Source organism: Centruroides vittatus, unplaced genomic scaffold (genome assembly GCF_030686945.1).
Source record: "Centruroides vittatus isolate TY-2023 unplaced genomic scaffold, ASM3068694v2 scaffold_2802, whole genome shotgun sequence".
In the NCBI taxonomy this organism is placed as follows: Eukaryota; Metazoa; Arthropoda; class Arachnida; order Scorpiones; family Buthidae; genus Centruroides; species Centruroides vittatus.
Window position 1 is genome coordinate 476624 of NW_027122693.1, and position 19763 is coordinate 496386.

The following is a 19763-nucleotide window of genomic DNA, read 5'->3' on the forward strand; positions in this document are numbered from 1 at the left end:
CTAATTTGATTGGAAATTTTTGACGAAATTTCCAATTGAATTATCAATTACATTATCAAATTATTCAATCTAAACTACAGATAAGTGTATTAAAGTATTGTCTTTTTGAAATTAACTTGAACTTTTATAAGTCTCGAAATTTCTCTCATTAGCCGTTATAAGTCATGTATATCATTTTAGTAAATACAAGATTATCCAAAATGAATTCCACCATTTTAAATGATTGCATACTTCTCAGATAATAATTTATATAATTACAATGTACACCAATCAATAGAGTAACCATCCAAATTCCATCTCCAAGATCAAACATCTAGTTGTCCACTACCTATGGGAAACACCATAAATGAAAATGGCAACTCCACAATAGAGAACACATTTTGTGTTCTGCAATTTGTGAAGTCAGAATCATGTGTTGTTGTGCAACATGAGTAATCTGCATGAGCCATAGAATTGTGGCTGCTGTGGAAGGAGTGACAACGGATATGCTGTATCAAGTGTAGGAAGAATTTAAATATTGGATGAATGCATGCTATGTGACATGAAGTGCACACGTTGAGAAATTGTAATGGACAAATGTGAAACCTGGTCAGTTTTCCAATGTTCCAATGCATATTACAATGTTCTTGGGTAATAACGTAATTACAATAATTGAAAATGGTTGATGAAAATGGTAGCAATCTTTCTGGAAGACACTGTATTACAATTGCAACTTGGTATATATTGTCTTCAAAATTATTAGAATTAATAAAGTTTTGATTTTGTTATAAAATATTTTAGATCATATTCTTTTCAATGATGATTAATCACGTTTGGATAATATAATTTAAAACTATATTTTACAATTTTGCTATATAAATATAACTTGTATTAATACTTAAATTTTAATTATCATATTTTAATTAGATTATTGCACCATCCGAAAGTATACAAGTATATTCACAAACGTCATCATGAGTGGACTTCACCAATTGCAATCACTGCAGTATACTGTCATCCAGTTGAGCACATTTTTTCAAATTTAGTACCACCATATCTTGGCCCATTACTTATGGGATCACATACCGCAACTTCTTGGCTATGGTTCACAATTGCTATTCTTTCAACTTTGAATGCACATTCTGGTTACCATTTTCCATTTTTTCCTTCACCAGAAGCACACGATTTTCATCATTTGAAGTAAGAATTCTGTAATTCAAAACCTGTATAAAAAAATTCATTTTATTAAACTTTTAAATCTTTTTTTTTTTAAGGTTTAATCAAAATTATGGAATGCTTGGCGTTTTGGACCGGTTACATGGAACCGACACGCAGTTTCGTAACAGCAAAGTGTATCATCGTCACATCATGCTCCTTAGTCTTGTTCCCTTGAAACAGCTGTATCCAGATGATCTAAAACAGAAAACTAAATGATTTGGTTGATTTGTTTTTGTTTTTAATTTTTGTATAAAGCAAGTGGCCTTAATTTTGATTTTGCCATTTCTACCATTAAAAGTATCTAATATTTAAACAGTATTTACTTTGATAAAGTTATCATTCCAATATATAACTCTAAATTATTACCTTGTTTCTAATTTAATAATAATTTCTTAGTTATATACTTGTTGAAAAATGATAACTTTTCCTATTTAAACTTACTATTTTGATTAAACATTTATATTTAAGAGTTGTAGCCAAAACTCTTGAATTTATTCATAATATACATATATATATTTTTATTGTTATATAAAATTATAAATATTTTTTTAAAGTTTCTTCTAATTTATATGAATGAAATTAAACATTAAGAAAAATGTTTAAATCTTGTACAAATAGGAAATTTCACATTTCATTTGATAAAATTAGAAGAGTCGTTCTAGCTCTGCTTGCCCATATATAATGTCGGCAAAAAAAAAAGTTTTAAACGTGCCTGTTTTGAATTTTAATGATGTTTCCATGCTTTAGTCACTATCAGATTTACACCTCGACACTTTTACAATAAACGAAATGCTTATAACTGAAAATATCTCTTTAATAGATAATTTCATGACGACGATGATCACCGGTATTAACTTTGCAAAAGATTTTCACAAGACTGTAATTATTGAGAAGAAACAATAATAATTTTTTTTAATTTTATACAAAAAATCTATTATTTAATGTTAAAGCATGATGTGAAAAAACAATTATATAACTAGAATATTAATTGACTAACTGTAAAAAAGTTTTATGCACATATTATTTTCTTGGTATCTTGTACAATATTTATAAATATTATATATATATAAAGCTGTGTGTGTCAGTGTGTATTTACGTTCCTTTATAGACAATAATAATAATAACGAAAAGAATTTTTGTAAATTGTCAAACAGTTTCGATTCTAAACTGTAATTTCTACAGATAAATTAGACATGTAAAGATATAACTCCTGAATTGTACTAATCAATTTGCAAGTATCATAAATGGCTAACAGTAATTCTAGATCTGAAATATCTTCCTTATTATTATAATTCACGACCTGAAAATTTGTCAGGAAAGCCTGTTAACAGGGTATTGTATAAAAAAAGGTAAATCTAATAATATATGAATGGATCGCTCATTTCAGTATAAAATACTCCACTTGTTTGTTAGTATTTAATAACTAGCTTAAAAAAAACATATATTTTCATTAATTTCAATTATTAAATAAATTTTATTTAATATTTATTCAGGAACTTGTATAAAATTAATTATAAAAGTCACTTATTGACAGCCTTTGTTATTTGTTAAGTTTATTGGATAGATAAGGTGAAAATTATAAGGCAAAACATTTTCTTAAAGAATAATTTGAATGATTGAATGCTTCACATATGTAATTTATGCGTTTATTTATAAAATTTTCTGTTTTAATATATAATTGCATGTAAAAATGTTTAATTTAATCATTCATATCAACTCAATCTTTCAATTAATTTCTTCTAGTTTCGTTATCTTAATTTGAAGTTTGTTTAATTTAAGAAAAGAAGGAAAAACTGGCAAAAGTATGTATCTAATTTTAAAAATATATTTTGATAATTAAGCAATGTGTTTTAATCATATCAATCCAGTTTAGATCCTCTCGAGAATCTACTTGAGATGATTATAAAGAATTAGTTTTATAATTATATTGAATGTCTAATTTTGGAATTTAATAATGCAGTAAAGTGCACTGCTTTTCTGAACTTTCTTAATTATGAATGTAAACCTGAAAACAGAATTCCCTATTTGCTATTCATCCAATGGAAAGTTGTAATTATAGATATTAATTTCAGAAAAAACAGTCATACCTAAATTTCCATTTTAAAACATGAATCTAATTGTATTATTTGATGAATTTACATCCTCCTACATATTTATATCAGTGGTGTAGATACGGAGAACCGGTAGTTCAAATCCTCACTTTAGGTCAGTGGTTTTCGGTCGGGACATCGTGACACACTGGGGGGACGTCGACGACACTCGGGTACTGCAAAGTAGTGCCGAGCAGCACCGTAACACTTCTTGAAAGTACAAAAAGCTCTAACTTTACATTGATATAGTAGTAATGCCATAAGAAAAGTTACCAAGTCGATAGTTCCACTATTAAAAATGACGATAGAAAAGCACTGCTTTAGTTATTCAAAAACTTAAATATTTATTTAAATATTAAATAATATTAATCTTATTAAAGTATTTATGCATTTACTCGAATGAATTCTTATCGTGCATGCCCAATTTATTTCAAAAAAGTAAAATATCACTTATGCAAAATGTTACGTATAAATACTTTTCAGAGGACTCAAATATTTTGTCCCTACCGAATAAATTCATCTACATCACTGATTTATATATGTAAATTCTGTTGTTAACTTTATTTCAAATTGAATGTAAAATATTGTCATTACTTATACAATATTGGCATTTAGACTAGTTTCTTTGAAAGTAAAAGTTATGTTTATTGAAAAGTACAAAGTGTTTATGATGATTTTTTTGTAAAGAAATGAGCATTTGAAGTAAACTTTCCTGGATGTTGATTTTGTATGAGTAGAAGTAGAACCAATGTTTCATAACAATATAATGTTTTCTTTATATTTTTTATCACGTTAAGTCTTAACAAATGTTAAAAATTGGAGGATCTTGGATACTTAAATTACTGTTTGTTTTTTAAGTACTTAAGATTGATTGTTTTTTTTTAATTTGAAATCTTGTTGTTGTAATTGTTCACAATAAATTTGTTCCTGAATTTGTATTATTAATAATTAAATAACTCTTACTCGCAGTCTGTTTCAGATATACTCGAAATATATCCATCAGAAATTTATCTCAAACCTATGCTTAGCTGATATATTTAAAGCGTCTGTAGTCAGTAACAAGCAGAATAGGTATGTGATAATGAGCCTTATGTATTGTGTTGTTTTCTATAATAACTTTGTAAAAACAGCTTCAGTATTATTTACTGTACACAGTATTCTTTAATAATAAACTTATTCCTTAAAGTTCATCTTTTTTTCAAATTTATATATATATATATATATGTTTTCATAGAAAAATTATATTTCGGCAGTCGTTAAAATCAATGGTCGAGTGGTCCAGGTGGACTCTGCATTGAATCCAGACAGGTTGGAAAATCCCCGGGAGTGGGTATGTGAATTGGTCCGACCGGATATGTTGGCCCCTGTTCCTCGCCACCCGGCTGCCCCATTGTGGGCCTGATGGAATCCATAATGGGCTTGCTAATTGAGACCCTCTTAGTACTCACAGGGTGGAAAGAATAAAAAAAAAAGTCATGTTAAAATTTTATCATAAACTTTTTATTTAGTGACAAAAAAAGTATGTAAATTATTTTACTTTTAAAAGCAAGAATAGATTAATGAATTGTTTTTCTGTTCATTTTTGAGAGACTGGGAACTGAGGGCCTTTTCTATGCCAATTATGGGATTGGCCAGGCTTACAATAAGGCAGTTGGATGTTAAGAGAAAAGGTGCTATGTATTGGGGAAACCACCCATAAAAATCTCTTTGGGTTCTCCAAAGGGATTTGATCCTACTGGCAGCAGGTCTATAAACACAAGGTTTGGTGGCTGCCACGATACATTACAGTATTGCTGCAATCACCATATTGAATCTTTTGATTTATATTTAATTAATAATAATAATTAAATTATTATTATTGTGAAGATTTCTGCTGTATGAGATTTGTAATATAATGATAAATGATTACTTGCTTAGAAGACTACAGAAAATTATTTTTATTGTCTAGTCAATATTTTCCTTTAACAGGAACAACAGCCATACAAGATTGCTTTGAATATATTCAATAAGAAAAATTCAGCTGAAATTTAGTATATATTTTATAATTATTATTGCTTTTATAAATTCATATTTTGATACAAATAATGCTATTTCTTGCATATGCTATGTTTCAGTGAGAACATGTTGCATTTTCTGAAATAAGTTTTAGTGAAATTCCTCACTGCCGGTCAGGATGACACGAGAAAGCCTTACCGTATGGGGGTGGTGGTCTTCTGGATGCAGAGAGATTCACACAGACTGTATTTCCATTTTAACGCGCGTTTATTATTATCTAGTTATGCTTACAGTAAAGATATGGATGCTCGTTGGAGGCTTGTCCCTGCTGAAAAGTTCGAACTGGAGGCTGGTGATTTCGTGTCAGTGAAAATTCCTTTCCACTACAGATAACCACCATGACCTGGAGGTTAGATGGTGAAAGTTCAATCACAGAGGAATCCCATTGGGAAGTTTGGTCCCCAATCCACGGCACTCAGGTGAAGTGTTGGTAGTCCTGGCAGCTATTCGTTTTTGAGATGATATCAGGGTGCGTCCTCAGATCCAAGTCGTCTTCTCTCAACCTCGATCTCTACCTCTCAACCTCCCCGGGTCCTGGGGACTCCGTTCTTTTATACCAAATTTTTCCCGAAATTCCGAAGTCTCTGGTTGGTCCGAACGAGAGTAACTTTTATCCCATCGGTTTCCGGTCTGTTGCCAGGGGCGCGATTCGGGCCGCGGGGTCGCCAAAGATCCCCAAACTCTCCCATCCGGGCCGCTCCCCGTCCGAGTCGGGTCAAGCCCTTCCCGGACGACGGTCCCGTAAATTACACTCTAAATGTGTTTTTCTGACTTGGAGAAGCTGCAGCCGGGACCATTCGGTCCCGACCGCCGCCCCCTCCGTAGGAGAGCCGGACAAATTCTGCTTTGAACTCGATGTAAAACGATGACCAAAATTACCCCGATGGGCGACCCTCAGTCGTTCCCAACGGTGTACGATCGGGGATCTGTCAATTAGGTCGGGAAACTAGCAATTAAATAGTATCTCGCACCCATTCCTCGGCCACCTCGGTCTTGTTTACGAAATAAGTTACCGATTTAATGGCTCTAACTCGACAGCCACTTTGCCGATGGGGGATGAAATCCCGGCTTTTTCCGGGTAATTTGACGTCATCAACGATGTTCCAACTTCGTACGAAGTGCTTAGTTCTCGTAATTTCATTCTCAGCAAGATGGAGGACAAGTGTATCATTTCTTCTGCTGTTACAGCATTTTGCAATATTTTTAATGACAACGTGATGATTTCATACAAAATGAAAATGAAACACTAAGACGACACGACGAACTGCTACATTACATGTAGCAGTTCGTTGTCAGCTGATGTATTTTCGCATTTAAACGACTCGAATGTGAATTTACAAGGACGTGATAAAAACATTTACCGGTATTAATGACAAAGTTCATGCGTTCATTAAAAAGCTTGATATCTGGAATTTTTTTAAACTCTCCGCCCTGTGGGCACTAAGAGGGCCTCTTTTTAGAAGGCCCATTATGGGTTCTACCAGGCCCACAATGGGGCGACCGAGTGGTGAGGGACGGGGCCCGACATAACCGAACGGACCACCCCCCGAAAAATTCTTGGGGATTATTCGACCCGTTCGGATTCGATCCCGGGTCCCCCAGAGCGGTAGGCTGCCTCCTTGACCTCTCGGCCATCCGGCCTGATATCTGGATTATTCGCCTTCAAATCAAAAATTTGGATATGTTCCCACTCACTTCGGATTATATCGAGAAGAATTTGAATGAACAAGACACTATTATTCACCACATGAAGATGCATTTGCGTGAACTAAAAACTCAGTCGACGGAGTATTTCCCGGAAGATAAAAATGATTTCTCCAAGATATGGGTATTGAATCCGTTTAGTGAAAATGTTGTTGCCGCTGCTAACTTAGCAGTCGAGATTCACGACCAGCTCATCGAAACGCTACAACTGCAATTCACATCTGAAGATTTAAATACGTTTTGGCTCGCTCGTCGACACGAATATGGAAATTTAGCTACAGAAGCATTGAAAATATTAATCTCTTTTGCCACGTCTTATCTCTGTGAAAAGGGTTTCTCGTCTATGGTTGCGCTAAAATTGTCTTTTATCACTCGAAAACAATTTGCTTTTGTGTGTTTCTAATGTAGATCCACGTATGGAGATAATTTGAAATGAAAAGCAAATGCGACCATCAAATTAATTTCTTTTATTTACACGTCTACTTATTGTAAGTAAAATGTTTGTAAGTTTATAATAAAGGATTTTTTTTTCTCATAAAATGATTTCATTATTGTTTCGCGACCCCAGGCTGAGAAACGCTGCTCTAGAACAATTTTTTTTTCAACAAGACAACCGCTCTACCTCCCGTCAATTTTTTCTCGCTTCACCAATGTCAAAATCTGGTCACCTTACATTAGATCCAATTCTCATTACTATGCCAAAGAGATGTTTGTAACCATTTAATAGTATCTCATTCAGAGCATGAGGTATCGAGTCTATTTGCACCAATATTACAATATGCAACGTCGGATAAAGACCTTTAATTGAAATTTCTAACCAAATCACAAGGCATTGGTTCATTCCTATCTCTCTATTGTAGAGGCTGTTATTGACCAATATTTGGAGCTTTTCACGCAAACCATGAAACAGTACATTCATTCCTACCGTTACTCCAGTATTCTATTGTCTGTCTGTAGTTGATACTATGTTTGGATTATTTTTCCTGGACAGAGGGTTTTAGATCGACTCTCACAATTGCTCCAAGATACAATGTCTATTAGTGGCAAATATTTGGAGCATCTCACCCGGCCCGTAGGGCCTTATATCCATTCCCACATTGTTGTAATGCGTAATGTTGAGTAGTGCCATTATCTGTACCATCCCATTTGGACCATAACACCTTTGATCCTTTCCCATTACTACTGCTTCGCGAACTGTTGCTTAACGGTCGTTCTTTGGAGCATACTACCTGAATCGCGAGACCTTAGGACCATTTTCATAATTCTCCGTATAATGTCGGGTAGCAGGCATTTGTAGTATTGCGAATCATTGGTACATTTCCATCACACCTTCAATGCAAATACCAGGTAGCAGGCATTATTTGGAGCATCCCTTCCAAACCACGAAGCATTATGTCCATTGCCATCACCACTATAACACAATGTTTATTACAACCATTACTGCAAAGTGTCACCTTGAACACAACGCCTTAAGTCCGTTTCCACTATTGTTTCAATACACAATATCAATTAGACACGAAGAAAATTTGTAAAACTTGACAAGGCCAGCCGTCTACGTAAAACACTAAATTAAGTTTGAAGGAATTTTATTCCCTTACAGTTCTTTCAGATAGTTGCATTAGCGCGTCGCGTAGAGAATTTGGATGAAAATGCTGTAATTGTGTAAGATTTGTTATCGTTAAATAATAGCGCGAAATCTACAATGCTTGTAGATACATCCAGGGTTAATGCAACAAACATTGTTGGATTGTTACAATACTACAATTACTCTTTGTGAGCATGCGGCTTGACTGCGTTTATATATGCCAAAACAGAGTATTTAATTAATTAAAAATTAACTGAAATATATCATGAAAAGTAATCCGTCAATTTAGGCTTAAATTTGAATCAGTAAACAAATAATAAACTCTATAAGCACCGGTTTCAGGAATCATTCAATAATCTGATTACGATGTTTAAGAGCGGCTAAAGTGAAAGCCTACCGCTCGGGGATTCAGGATCGAATCCGGACGGGTCGAACAAGAATTTTTCAAAGGGCAGTTCGTTCGGATATGTTGGACTCCATCCTTAACTACCTGACTGCCCCATTATCGCCTGGCCGATTCAATAATGGACTTGCTAAAAAAAAAAGATCATCTTAGTGCCCACAGGACGGAAAGGGATAACCAATTGCATGCAATATAAATTGGACACCCGTCAATTAAACTTATTTACAAACTGATTACTATATAATAATCTCAACTCACAGACTAGAATTACTAGATGTGATTCGTCCATAGTCATTCGACTTAAGATATACTAGCATACAGGGGATGAAGACCCGGGACTACTCATAGGTGTTGCCCGAGTGTGAAAAAGGGAATAGAAAAAAGAATAAGGGAATAGAAGGATAGAAAAGAATTAAGAGAAGAGCGAAGGGGAAAAGTGAGATAGGAAAGGGGATGAAAAGGGAAACCCACGGCGCCTGCATCGCCTTTATTAACGAAAAACAAAGTATAGAGAAAAAACGATATGTACTGTACAATATAGCTCCTGAACTTAAGGAGTTACAGGAAAACAGAATGGCTACAGTGGTTTAACGTAGATGTTTCAGATGTCATACATTACCAGTACAGCATTATTTCGGAAAGAAATTACAAACATAAGTACATAAATATAAGGCCCGATAATAATGGTATAAACGATTTACATAATATAAGAAATGGTAGACAACAGTACCCATCCTGTGGGTATACGACAGATACATACAATGCCATATGGGGGCGAGGCCCCAGATAGAACCTAGAGAGTGTTAGCATTATACAGAAATTTGAGCAAAAATCGCAAAACTGACAGTCTGTGTTGGGTTGAAGCCTCTTGCAAGGAGCAAGGCCAAAAGGTCGTCGTCTGGTCGTGTGGTTCTGTTGATCAATCACATGCCGTTGTTTCTGTAAGTGTCCGCTTCCAGCGCACCAGTCTTTGTAATATAGTGCATAAGGTCCTGGAACAGTTTGCGGTTGTAAACGAATTTATTAAATGGACAGAGCCAGTTGAGGCCCTGCTGCAGAGCACTGTGTATGAGGCTGTCCCTCTGCTGGTTAAATTTGATACAATCGAAGAGGAAATGTTTCACATTTTGGATGGACGTGTCATCACATCCGCACGTGGGCCTGTCGCTCTTGCCGAATCTGTGCAGATAGTGATAAAACTTACCATGTCCTGTCAACACCTGAGATGAAAAGTAATTGACTTCGAGATGTTTCATTTGGAGACGATCTTCAGTGTTTGGTATGAAGCTGTAGGTTAACTTTCCGGTGTCACTCACTTCCCATTCCCTCTGCCAAATTTTAATTGCCGTCTGTTCCACCAAGCGGTTGATGTTAGTTTTGGTGAGATTCGTATGGTGTTTCTTCTCAGAGGAGGTAGCGTAAAGCTTGGCCACTCTGTCAGCCTCCTCATTGCCCCGGGTGCCGCTGTGGCCCCGGACCCAGGCGAAGGAGAGGTCGACAGTTGACTCTGTATTTTCTCGTGGATAATCCTGGTGGTTTGGCATCTAGTTTGGTGACGATTAATCCTTTAGAAAGCTGTTTGGCTGTCCGTATAAATACATACTTTTTCAGTGATTGAGATTTTTGGAGATAATTAATCGCGCTGAGGATGGCGTAAAGTTCCGCTTCTGGAACTGTGCAGTAGCTGGCCAGTTTATAACCCTTGTGATATTGGAAGGGTTCTTTTCCTTTTATTTGCGACTTAAGATATAGAGCGCCTCCGCCGGCGGGTTCCGGAACTACCAAATTTCGATTCTAATAATTGTCATCTGAATTAGTTTTGAGAATTTTGCAACAGTTTTGCTGGAAATTTCGTTCTCGAAATTAAGGGTAGGCAGCCGAGCGGCTGTGGAAATTTATAGGTCTACAATTTTTTCAAATTGCAGTCCAATAATTTCTTTTTTTAATGTTTGGGAAACGTACCCCCATTTATTATGAAATTTTTTTAAAAATAGAAAGCTTATATCTAAGACAATTCGGTTAATAAACTATTATAATTAATTTAATTCGATGATAACTGGAAGAAAATCTTACATGTAAATGGTGATGATACAAGTTGACGTTTTCCCGATCGCATAGATGAGATTACTTACCTTACAGATGAGTTCCTAATCGAAATATTAGCGAGGTTGAGGCCGAAGTTTTCAACGTGAAAACGTGTATGACGGACGTTCAGCGCCGTCTTCCTGTAAGCGTAGAAGTTTGACAATGGAGTTTGGAACGTCAGTGGAATCATGCTTGACGTTCCAAACGCCATTGTCAAACTTCTACGTTGAAAACTTAGGCCTCAACCTCGCTATTAGTGAGAAACGTCGAAATGGAGCAAACAAAAGTCGGAATTTCCGGAGTTATCTCTGTTCAAACAATGTAACCAACAATAGATAAATGAACAATTAGAACATATTGTTTGTTTCATATGACATCACAACAAATGCATCACGTCGAAATTTCTACATCAAATTAAATCTTTTATTACGAATATTCAATATTTTTAAATTTAAAGATCAACTCAGAAACAAACAAATACACAAATCATAGATGTCGAGCAACTGGCATTACCTCATAAAAACAGGCCACTTTAGGAACTGTTCATTAATTACGTGTACAATTTTTGATCCACTTTTGATTCCCTCCCTCCATGTTGTGTATACAATTATATACTTTTGGAAAACTCCCCCTACTTTAATTACTATTAATATTGTTATTATAAATAAATATTGTTTATTTTCTTAACTGTCTACCGAAGAAACCATAACAAAGTAAAATTGCGTTGAAGAAACGCAAACACGAAGGGTCGAGTGTATTGAAAGGGTTCAAAAGATTACTTCGTGGCAACCGATCGGTGCAATTTTTCAACTAACAAAACCGAAAGTTCCGAAGTTTACAAGCGAAATCCATTTTAGCATTAGGAATCGTATTTTTATCAGTCATGGAGGGCGATCTTCTATATTATGCCAGCATGGATTTATAACATTGAACAGCCACTAATCCGGGACTACTTAAGAAAAAATTGCGAGGACCTGGATCCATTTCGAAACTAGATACTTCATACGCTTCTACCCAGTCGACAAAGTTAAATCGTATAATTTATTTAGTTCTGTGCATTTCTAAATTTAATACAAAAAGAGTTCTTTAATTAAAGCCGGGCATTTAGCTGTGAGAGTATAGGACGTGAGAACGAGTCGACACGTAGAACTTTTGAAGGGATAAATTTAGAACAAGCGTGCTTGACAAAGCAGACGCTTAGCAGGGGAAATCCACTGATCTCAGCAGGGACTAGACAAAGACAAATATCCAAAATAACAAGATAACACTTTAATTTTCCTGATAACATACAGTACTTCCAGGAAAATTAATCACAGGAACGTACAGAGCCCGACAATACAATATACCGAATATCGTTAACGTCAAATCTCCCGACAATGTACTGCTCAAAATTCCCGTAACGTGAGGACATAAAACGTACCGACAAATGAGTTCGAAGTGCACCTCTTCCTTTTCTTCGCACTGGGCAGAAAACAGTTCGAAATTCAAAATCTCCACACTGACTCGGTTTCACAGACTTTACTTTTCCGCTTTCCTACTATTTTTCCCCGCACTTTCACACACCACAGTGGCGTAGCGAGGGGGGTGCAACGCAGTGTATCATGCACGTGGCGCCACTCACAGAGGGGCACCCAAATGGTCTCCAAGACAAACTATATGTGTTTCTGGAGAGAAAGAGGGCGCCAATAAAGTGTCGGGCGCCAGTTATGTTCGCTACGCCACTGACACACCACCACTACTTTGCTTCTTCTCCGTCCTCTCTCCACTTCCGTTCTCCCCTTCTCCCCGAGACACACCCTTCAATAAAACTCCCACCCTCGGTTACACACCCAGAATTACACAACTCCTCTCCACCGAGTCGGACCCACCACGTGGCGAAAGAGGGCAGGAAAAGACGTAAGGCACATAGCCACGTTTTCTTGTGGCATCAATTTTAACAACAGAGTTTGCAAGCCTGCCAAATGAAGAGAAGACAATTAATTAATCAACTAATAGTCCACTATTTAATAAGAATCAGAAGCAAAGAAATCATTTTCCATATTCTAAGCTTCAGAGCAATGATCTCAAAGTCAAACGCAACAAAGGGCCAGTCAAAGTAGATAAATACCAGGCCTTTACTTCTTACGTAAAGTGTTACATAATTGAATTTTTACTGTTTTAATCCCTGTTAGAATGTTAAAAACATTGAGTTCTAAAAGAGAAATCATCGAGAAGGCGGGCCGAATATGAAACCCTAAGGGGCCTTTCTGGAACCCTTCTAGCAATGTAAAGGATGCTAAGCGAGTATTTCAAGAAAACGCCACCAGATGCCGCTAAAATAGTCAATCACCATACCCATAATGCATCAGGTGGTTTGATGCGGATGATCCGCCATGTTTATTCTGCGGAGTGTATGGTAGTGACGCAGAAACCTCGAACCTACTGACAGAAATGCCTATAAAAACACAATGAGGAATTCTTAAATCAAGCCACAAGTAAATAAGTAGCGTTTGTAAATATAAAAGACAGCGGTTTTTTCCAGTAGAGCTAGAATCAGTTTAAAAAAAAGGGGGAACCATCTTTGATTTGCTACATACTCAATTTAGTTCATGAAGATTGTGAAATTGGATTCGAGTTTGCCCGTGATTCTGTGCTAAGTGTGTTTACATTTAATCTCAAGATGAATATATCAATGTAAATAGAGTTTAAAAAATAATTTGGAATACTTTTACAAATATAATTTCATATACTGTGAGCTGCCTTCCCAATTGAGATGGGATCCAGAATTCCAGGAGATAAAGTAAGCTCCTTCCTTTCTCTTACTACTATAATAATTAATATAATATGTTATTACCATTAAACAACAATATCTTACATACTTTAATAGAAGAAAGCTATCAATATGGATTATAAATCTGATTTTTTACACATGCTAAAAGCCCATATATAAATATTTTCAGTGTTAAACGTGGGTAATTAACAACACATACCAGTGTTTGTTTATGTTTCTGCTTTGTGTTGTTTGTCTAATAATAATTACTTTGTATGCTTGTCTATTATGTACTCAGAAAACATGATTAAGTAATTATTTTCTTCCTATTCAAATAAATGTATGTATATATATAGGCTACAATTGTAAACAAAAGCTATAAAGAGCTGACAAACTTGATAGTAGGTATGACAAAATTTTAATGAAGGTCACATAAAAATTAACATGATGTAATGAATTATTTATTGAAAATAAATAGGTTAACATTCAAACTATATATATATGTACATATTAATTAAAAATTTGCTTTAAAGAATATATTGCATGGTAATTTTGAGATGGCCGCTAAAAACGGTTCGTTCGTATAATAAATGTTTTTTTTTTTTTTAATCGGATTACGGGTGATGGTTGGTGTTTTATTGTAATCTCGTCCAGTTCCGCAGTATCTTTTAAAAAAAATGGACCTTATTGATTACAGAAGTGGAATTAATAAGGTCTATTTTTTACTATTTTCTCAAAATTTCTATATATTCTTTACAGCAAATTTGCACTTAATCAGAATTACAAATATAAGAACAAGAAGCTGTAGAAACAAAAATAAAAATTGATAGTTTGAGAAAATTGTATTATCGGAAGTCAATAATACTTCGAAGTCAGCAAATTTGTCTTTGAGATTAACTTAATCTAATGACTGAGATAACATTGTAGCAATGACATATCTTTTTATATTTTTGTTAAAAATCTGTATGTTTTATAAATTTAACAGTGCTTATGAAAATATTTATTTATATTATGATATTACGATAATGTTGAAATAGTATTAAGTAATATTAAAATTACTTTACTTGTGTGATGCCAAAAAAAAGAAACCAGTCTGTGTTATCAGAAATAGAATATAATTGCTAAGATTTATCCTTATTTCTCTATACATTCAAATTTAAAAATCGGTTTTATCAGGTTTTTTTTTTATCAGTAAACAGGTTGTTGTAGCTTTATCGTGCGAGCATTAAAAAACCGATGTTTATATTCGTTCGATATGTTTTTTGTTACATTTCCCAAATGTATTGCTTAAGAAAACATTTTAAAATACATACCAGAATGTACCAATATTTGTTTAATTTAATGTTTAAACAGTATGATAAAAGATAGAATTACTAAAATCCAGAATTGTATGATTCTGTTCCTATTCAATTAATTTCTGAATGCATTTAATTGATTATTTTCTTAATTTGTGCTTAAAGGCAAACCAAAATGTAAGTGGTTTGTTTAAAAGTTATCAATAATGTTGATTTAAAGATATATTAATTAGAGTCGATATCGTTAAATTGTAAATAGAGGTCAAAATTGTGAGTGTGACTTAAACAAATATTCCAAATTAATGAAATTGTAGTTAAAGTATTAAAGTTTTGTTTTCTAGCATCATTCATAAAGAAATATCATCAAATATTTAATAATATGATGTTGGTTTCTTGAGTTTGTTGTTTACTTTAATTGGGCAATTGGAAAGTGAAGTAATGTTTCTCAGAATATTAAATTGTTAAGAATTGGGAATGTCACTTAACTAATGATTTACCTTTAGAATTTCTAGTTAAGTCTGTAATTTCTGATTTAATTGTAATCTAATCTATTTATTGAAAGCTGCAAAAGAACAAAGATAAACAAACAGATGTTCTTTGCAAACTGAAGATATCAAATTTCAAATTTAGTAATCTTATTTTATTCTTAAAAACATGGTTTATTGATATTAGATATTTACTGCAGATTTTCTTTATTGCATTAGTTACATTAATTATAAAGTTTTTAATACGAGTATGTTAAAGAATGGAAGTCTTTTGAAGATTTAAAAACTGTTACTTTTAAGCTTTGTGTAAGATTACTTTGAAGATTTTAATTTTTTCTGTAACTAAATTGATAGGAAAAAATAGAAATGATGTAAATTTTAATTGTGAAATTTGATTTTTATATGTCAGATTATCAGTAAGATTGTTTTAAAAACTAATTAATTAGACAGTTATTATTAATTAACTGTAATCAATAACAATAATGCTGTATTTACAGAAATGTATCTTATTTGCTATGTTATCTTTCAGTTGAAACTTTGCACAAACGTTGTCAGTTATTATTGTTTTGCTGATGTTGAACAATCAGTTTACTGTTTTGCATTCGTTGATAAGCAAAATAAAAGTATCTGTTAGGCAGTAAGCTGTCTAAGTAGTTAGAGAGTGCATCTAGATGACAAGTACTTGGGTAAATTACTTAACAAAATGTATTTAAATTAATCATTTATTAAATTATCCAAATTATAAAATTAATAAACATGATTGTATGCCATAGTTATGCAAAACAATGTTTAAAGTATTGAGTCATAAAAGGCTAATTTTTATATTCTTAAATTTAATCATATTAGCCCCGACCCAAGAGTTATCTCATTTCTTGGTTTCAGATCCATAGTAATATGCTTAAAACTGCATGAATTGCATAAATGTTAAATGAAATCCACTATACAAGACAAAAAATTTGAGAATGTCTGCATTAGACAAATCTATAATTCAAATAAGTGTTTGGAATACTGGATGTAGTTATTAAATCATAAACAAACACTATAAAAATTCAGCAGAAATAATGGTCAAAAACCTTAGTTATTTATTACATCTTTAATGGTCATCTTCAGGTTAATTTGAAGAATTCAAACTATTAAATGAAATTAGAAAAATCTTTAAATATTAAATAAATCACACAAAAATGATTGGTTGTAAGCTCAGGTGTAATACATTTAACTAATTGTAAGCTATCAGAACAATTTACATTGGTATATTGTAAGATGTATATGCTTCTAATATTTTAATGTTCTTGACTATCCATATGGGAGGATGGATTGATGTTAGGATATTTTGTATAACTACTCCAGGCTTGTGATATGGTATATAGGTCCTTATAATTTATAGCCTTGGACATCCAGGCTGCCTTGTAGATCTCCACTTTCTCAAAGTGTTTAAGGTTGGCAAACTCCCACTTTGGTTTTGAGATGGTAGCTTTGTTGGATATCATTTTTTGCTTGTGAAGGCTGCAATGGCTGTGGAGGGTAATCTTTTTTTGTGGGTACGGCATGCTTTTTAGCCTCCAAGAGAGGGACCATGTGGTGTAGATATTTCTGTTCTTTGTTCAACCTATGGTCTTTGATAAATATACAATATGTTCCAGGGAGGCAATTTTTTATCTGGTGGGTTTACTACCTTTCTGATGAAGCTGTGTACTGCTGAGTTTCTTTTAAAAGTAATCTTTTTGCCATTAGTTGATTGCTGTTTCCTTGTATATTTTTCTTAAGATATGGTTGTATCTAACTGTTATATAAGTGTTGCTGTCATCCTTTTGCTGGTTGGTAGTGGTGGACTCATACTTCCTGATCAAGCTGCTATTGATGTTTATACAGTACCCATATTCCTTAATGAGTTGTTTGATGTACTGAAATTCGTTTAGTCTGTCCAAGATGTTGGAGGAATATGGGAAGACTTTTTCTACTAAGGCAGATATGGCCATATCTTCACCATCTCCAGGATGGTAATCTGACTATCAAGAGGCTTCCATTTGCAAATATTAATACTTATTACTCATAACATTTATTTGTTTAGATTGGCTGATTTATTTTTAGCATTCTATAGTTAGTGTAGTTTTTTGAACTATTACTTTTTATGGCAAAAATCAAGAAATATCTTCATAAAGAAAAGATATTGGTAATAAAATACGGATATTATTTACAATGTATTAATAATTATAGTATTGTTTAATGTTATGTAATTAATGTAGTATTATTTTCATTTTGGTTTTACTGCGTATTGATTTTTAATTAATTGAGATTGTTGTAAGGGGAGATTGGCAAATATTGTCCGCGAGACATCGCCAAATTCAACGCAATAAATAAATAATATTGCACTCTCAATGTTTATTTGCTCAGATTTGTTAATCTATTAATGAATAAACCTGCAGAACATTTAAAATTCAATAATAAATTTCATAAAGCATGCAGTCTAGTCAATATCCAGTTTTGTTGATACAGTAGAGAGTCGTTAATCTGAACACCGGCTATCCGAATCATCGGTTATCCGAACGCTTTTCAGTCGGACTGTGTCGTGCCAAATCGAACGTTTTTGATACTATTTACTTCTAAAGTATAATTTTTTTTGTTTTATATTTTTCAATATATTTATTTTGTTTGTACAAAATAAAGAAATAATATTTAACGATATGATAGCCTCGATTATTATTATAAAAATTTTTGTTAGACTTAAAGTCGATGAAAATTCAACACGAAGCAACACGCAACAGAGAAAAATTTGAACATCGGACAGGTTAATATATTTTTTTGTACATAATTGGTTATCTGAACAAATCACTTATCCGAACAACCCTAGTCCCCAATTGATTCGGATTAACGACTCTCTACTGTATTTGAAAAAGACCATTCTTACGAGGAAAATTTATTTGAAATAAAAATTAGCATTCTATATAAAATGTTTGAAAAAAATCTTGTTGATAAACTTGATTATCATGTATTAATTTTTATAAATAAATGTTTAAACTTTTATTTTAATTAAATTATTTAATGCTAGGTTATTTCCAGGATTTAGCAAGATATAGCCTAAAATAATCAGTGTTAAATGGTTGATTTATTATTGGTTTTCAATTATTTTATACTTGTGAATCAAGTATAATCATACAAAATAAATTTTGTGTTTTCCCCCCCTCTATTTTTTTTAAATAATAATAGCATAAGGAATACATATATAGAATTTTCAGAATAAAAAATGCAGGATGTATCCTAAGTAATCATAGTTTATCATGATATACTGAATTTGATGAACATACACTGATATTTAAGATAGCAAATGGTTATGTAATATAGAATAGTAATGTAATAATAGTTCATCTGGATAATACATAAGCACGTACAGATAATATGCCAAACAATTCCTGGATTAAATCGGGCTACTTTACTGCTATTATTTTTAAATCCTAAATAATTGGTACTAGAGGTAGGCATTAGACACCATCTCTTGTTAAATTAATATTTATTCCAAGGCCAAAATTTTTAGCAATATCAGGCTTTTAGGATGTTTATATAAGCACATACAGATAGAACATTATGTATACTTAACAATATCTTATAACAGTTTTATTTATTTAAACGTTTTTGGAATTATACACTCTGAATCAACGTCGATGGAAAAATGTATCAAATTTTAAAAACATGCAGCAAGTTTTGATAAAATTCTTTATAATAATTATTTGAGATGATTTTCTTTTGTCTTAAACTATTAGCATCAGTTGTTCTGAAGTGTTTAAATGCACGAAAAGAATAATTATGAATTATAAAAACATTAATTTTGAAAATATTTAAATCAGAAACCATTACAATTTTTTCGAAAATTGAAACTAATTTAAGGATGTAATTACTTCAGTCAACTAATCAGCTAATGTCTGGTGTATGACAATAAATCTGTTTTCTTAAAAACAAAATTTAAATTTGTTACAGCTGCAATATATATAAATACTTATTATCAATAAAAAAAAAAACTTGCATTAAATCGATCACTGCTATAAAAAGAATTAAAGATAGATTGAATAGTTGTTTTCTAAATACATTAAACATTTTTAGTAAATTACTATAACAATTGGAAT

At 33.0% G+C, this 19763-nt stretch overlaps 3 protein-coding genes across 4 annotated transcripts in view; 2 read left to right on the forward strand and 1 right to left on the reverse strand.

The window, feature by feature from the left end:
- LOC136987875 (fatty acid hydroxylase domain-containing protein 2) overlaps positions 1-4477 on the forward strand; it is a 29784-nt gene extending 25307 nt beyond the window's left edge. For both annotated transcript variants that reach the window (XM_067285637.1, XM_067285638.1), the window contains 2 exons: positions 907-1179; positions 1254-4477. In XM_067285637.1, coding sequence (XP_067141738.1) covers positions 907-1179; positions 1254-1413 — 433 coding nt within the window. In that variant the 3' untranslated portion in view covers positions 1414-4477. The remainder of the gene's footprint in view (positions 1-906; positions 1180-1253) is intronic.
- Positions 1-19763, reverse strand: part of LOC136987877 (Krueppel-like factor 8) — a 178546-nt gene that overhangs the window by 24514 nt on the left and 134269 nt on the right. The window lies entirely within an intron of this gene.
- LOC136987882 (ubiquitin-like protein 3) overlaps positions 13440-19763 on the forward strand; it is a 55879-nt gene continuing 49555 nt past the window's right edge. Inside the window, exon 1 of the mRNA XM_067285646.1 lies at positions 13440-13898. Within this exon, the coding sequence (XP_067141747.1) occupies positions 13872-13898 (27 nt within the window). The 5' untranslated portion in view covers positions 13440-13871. The remainder of the gene's footprint in view (positions 13899-19763) is intronic.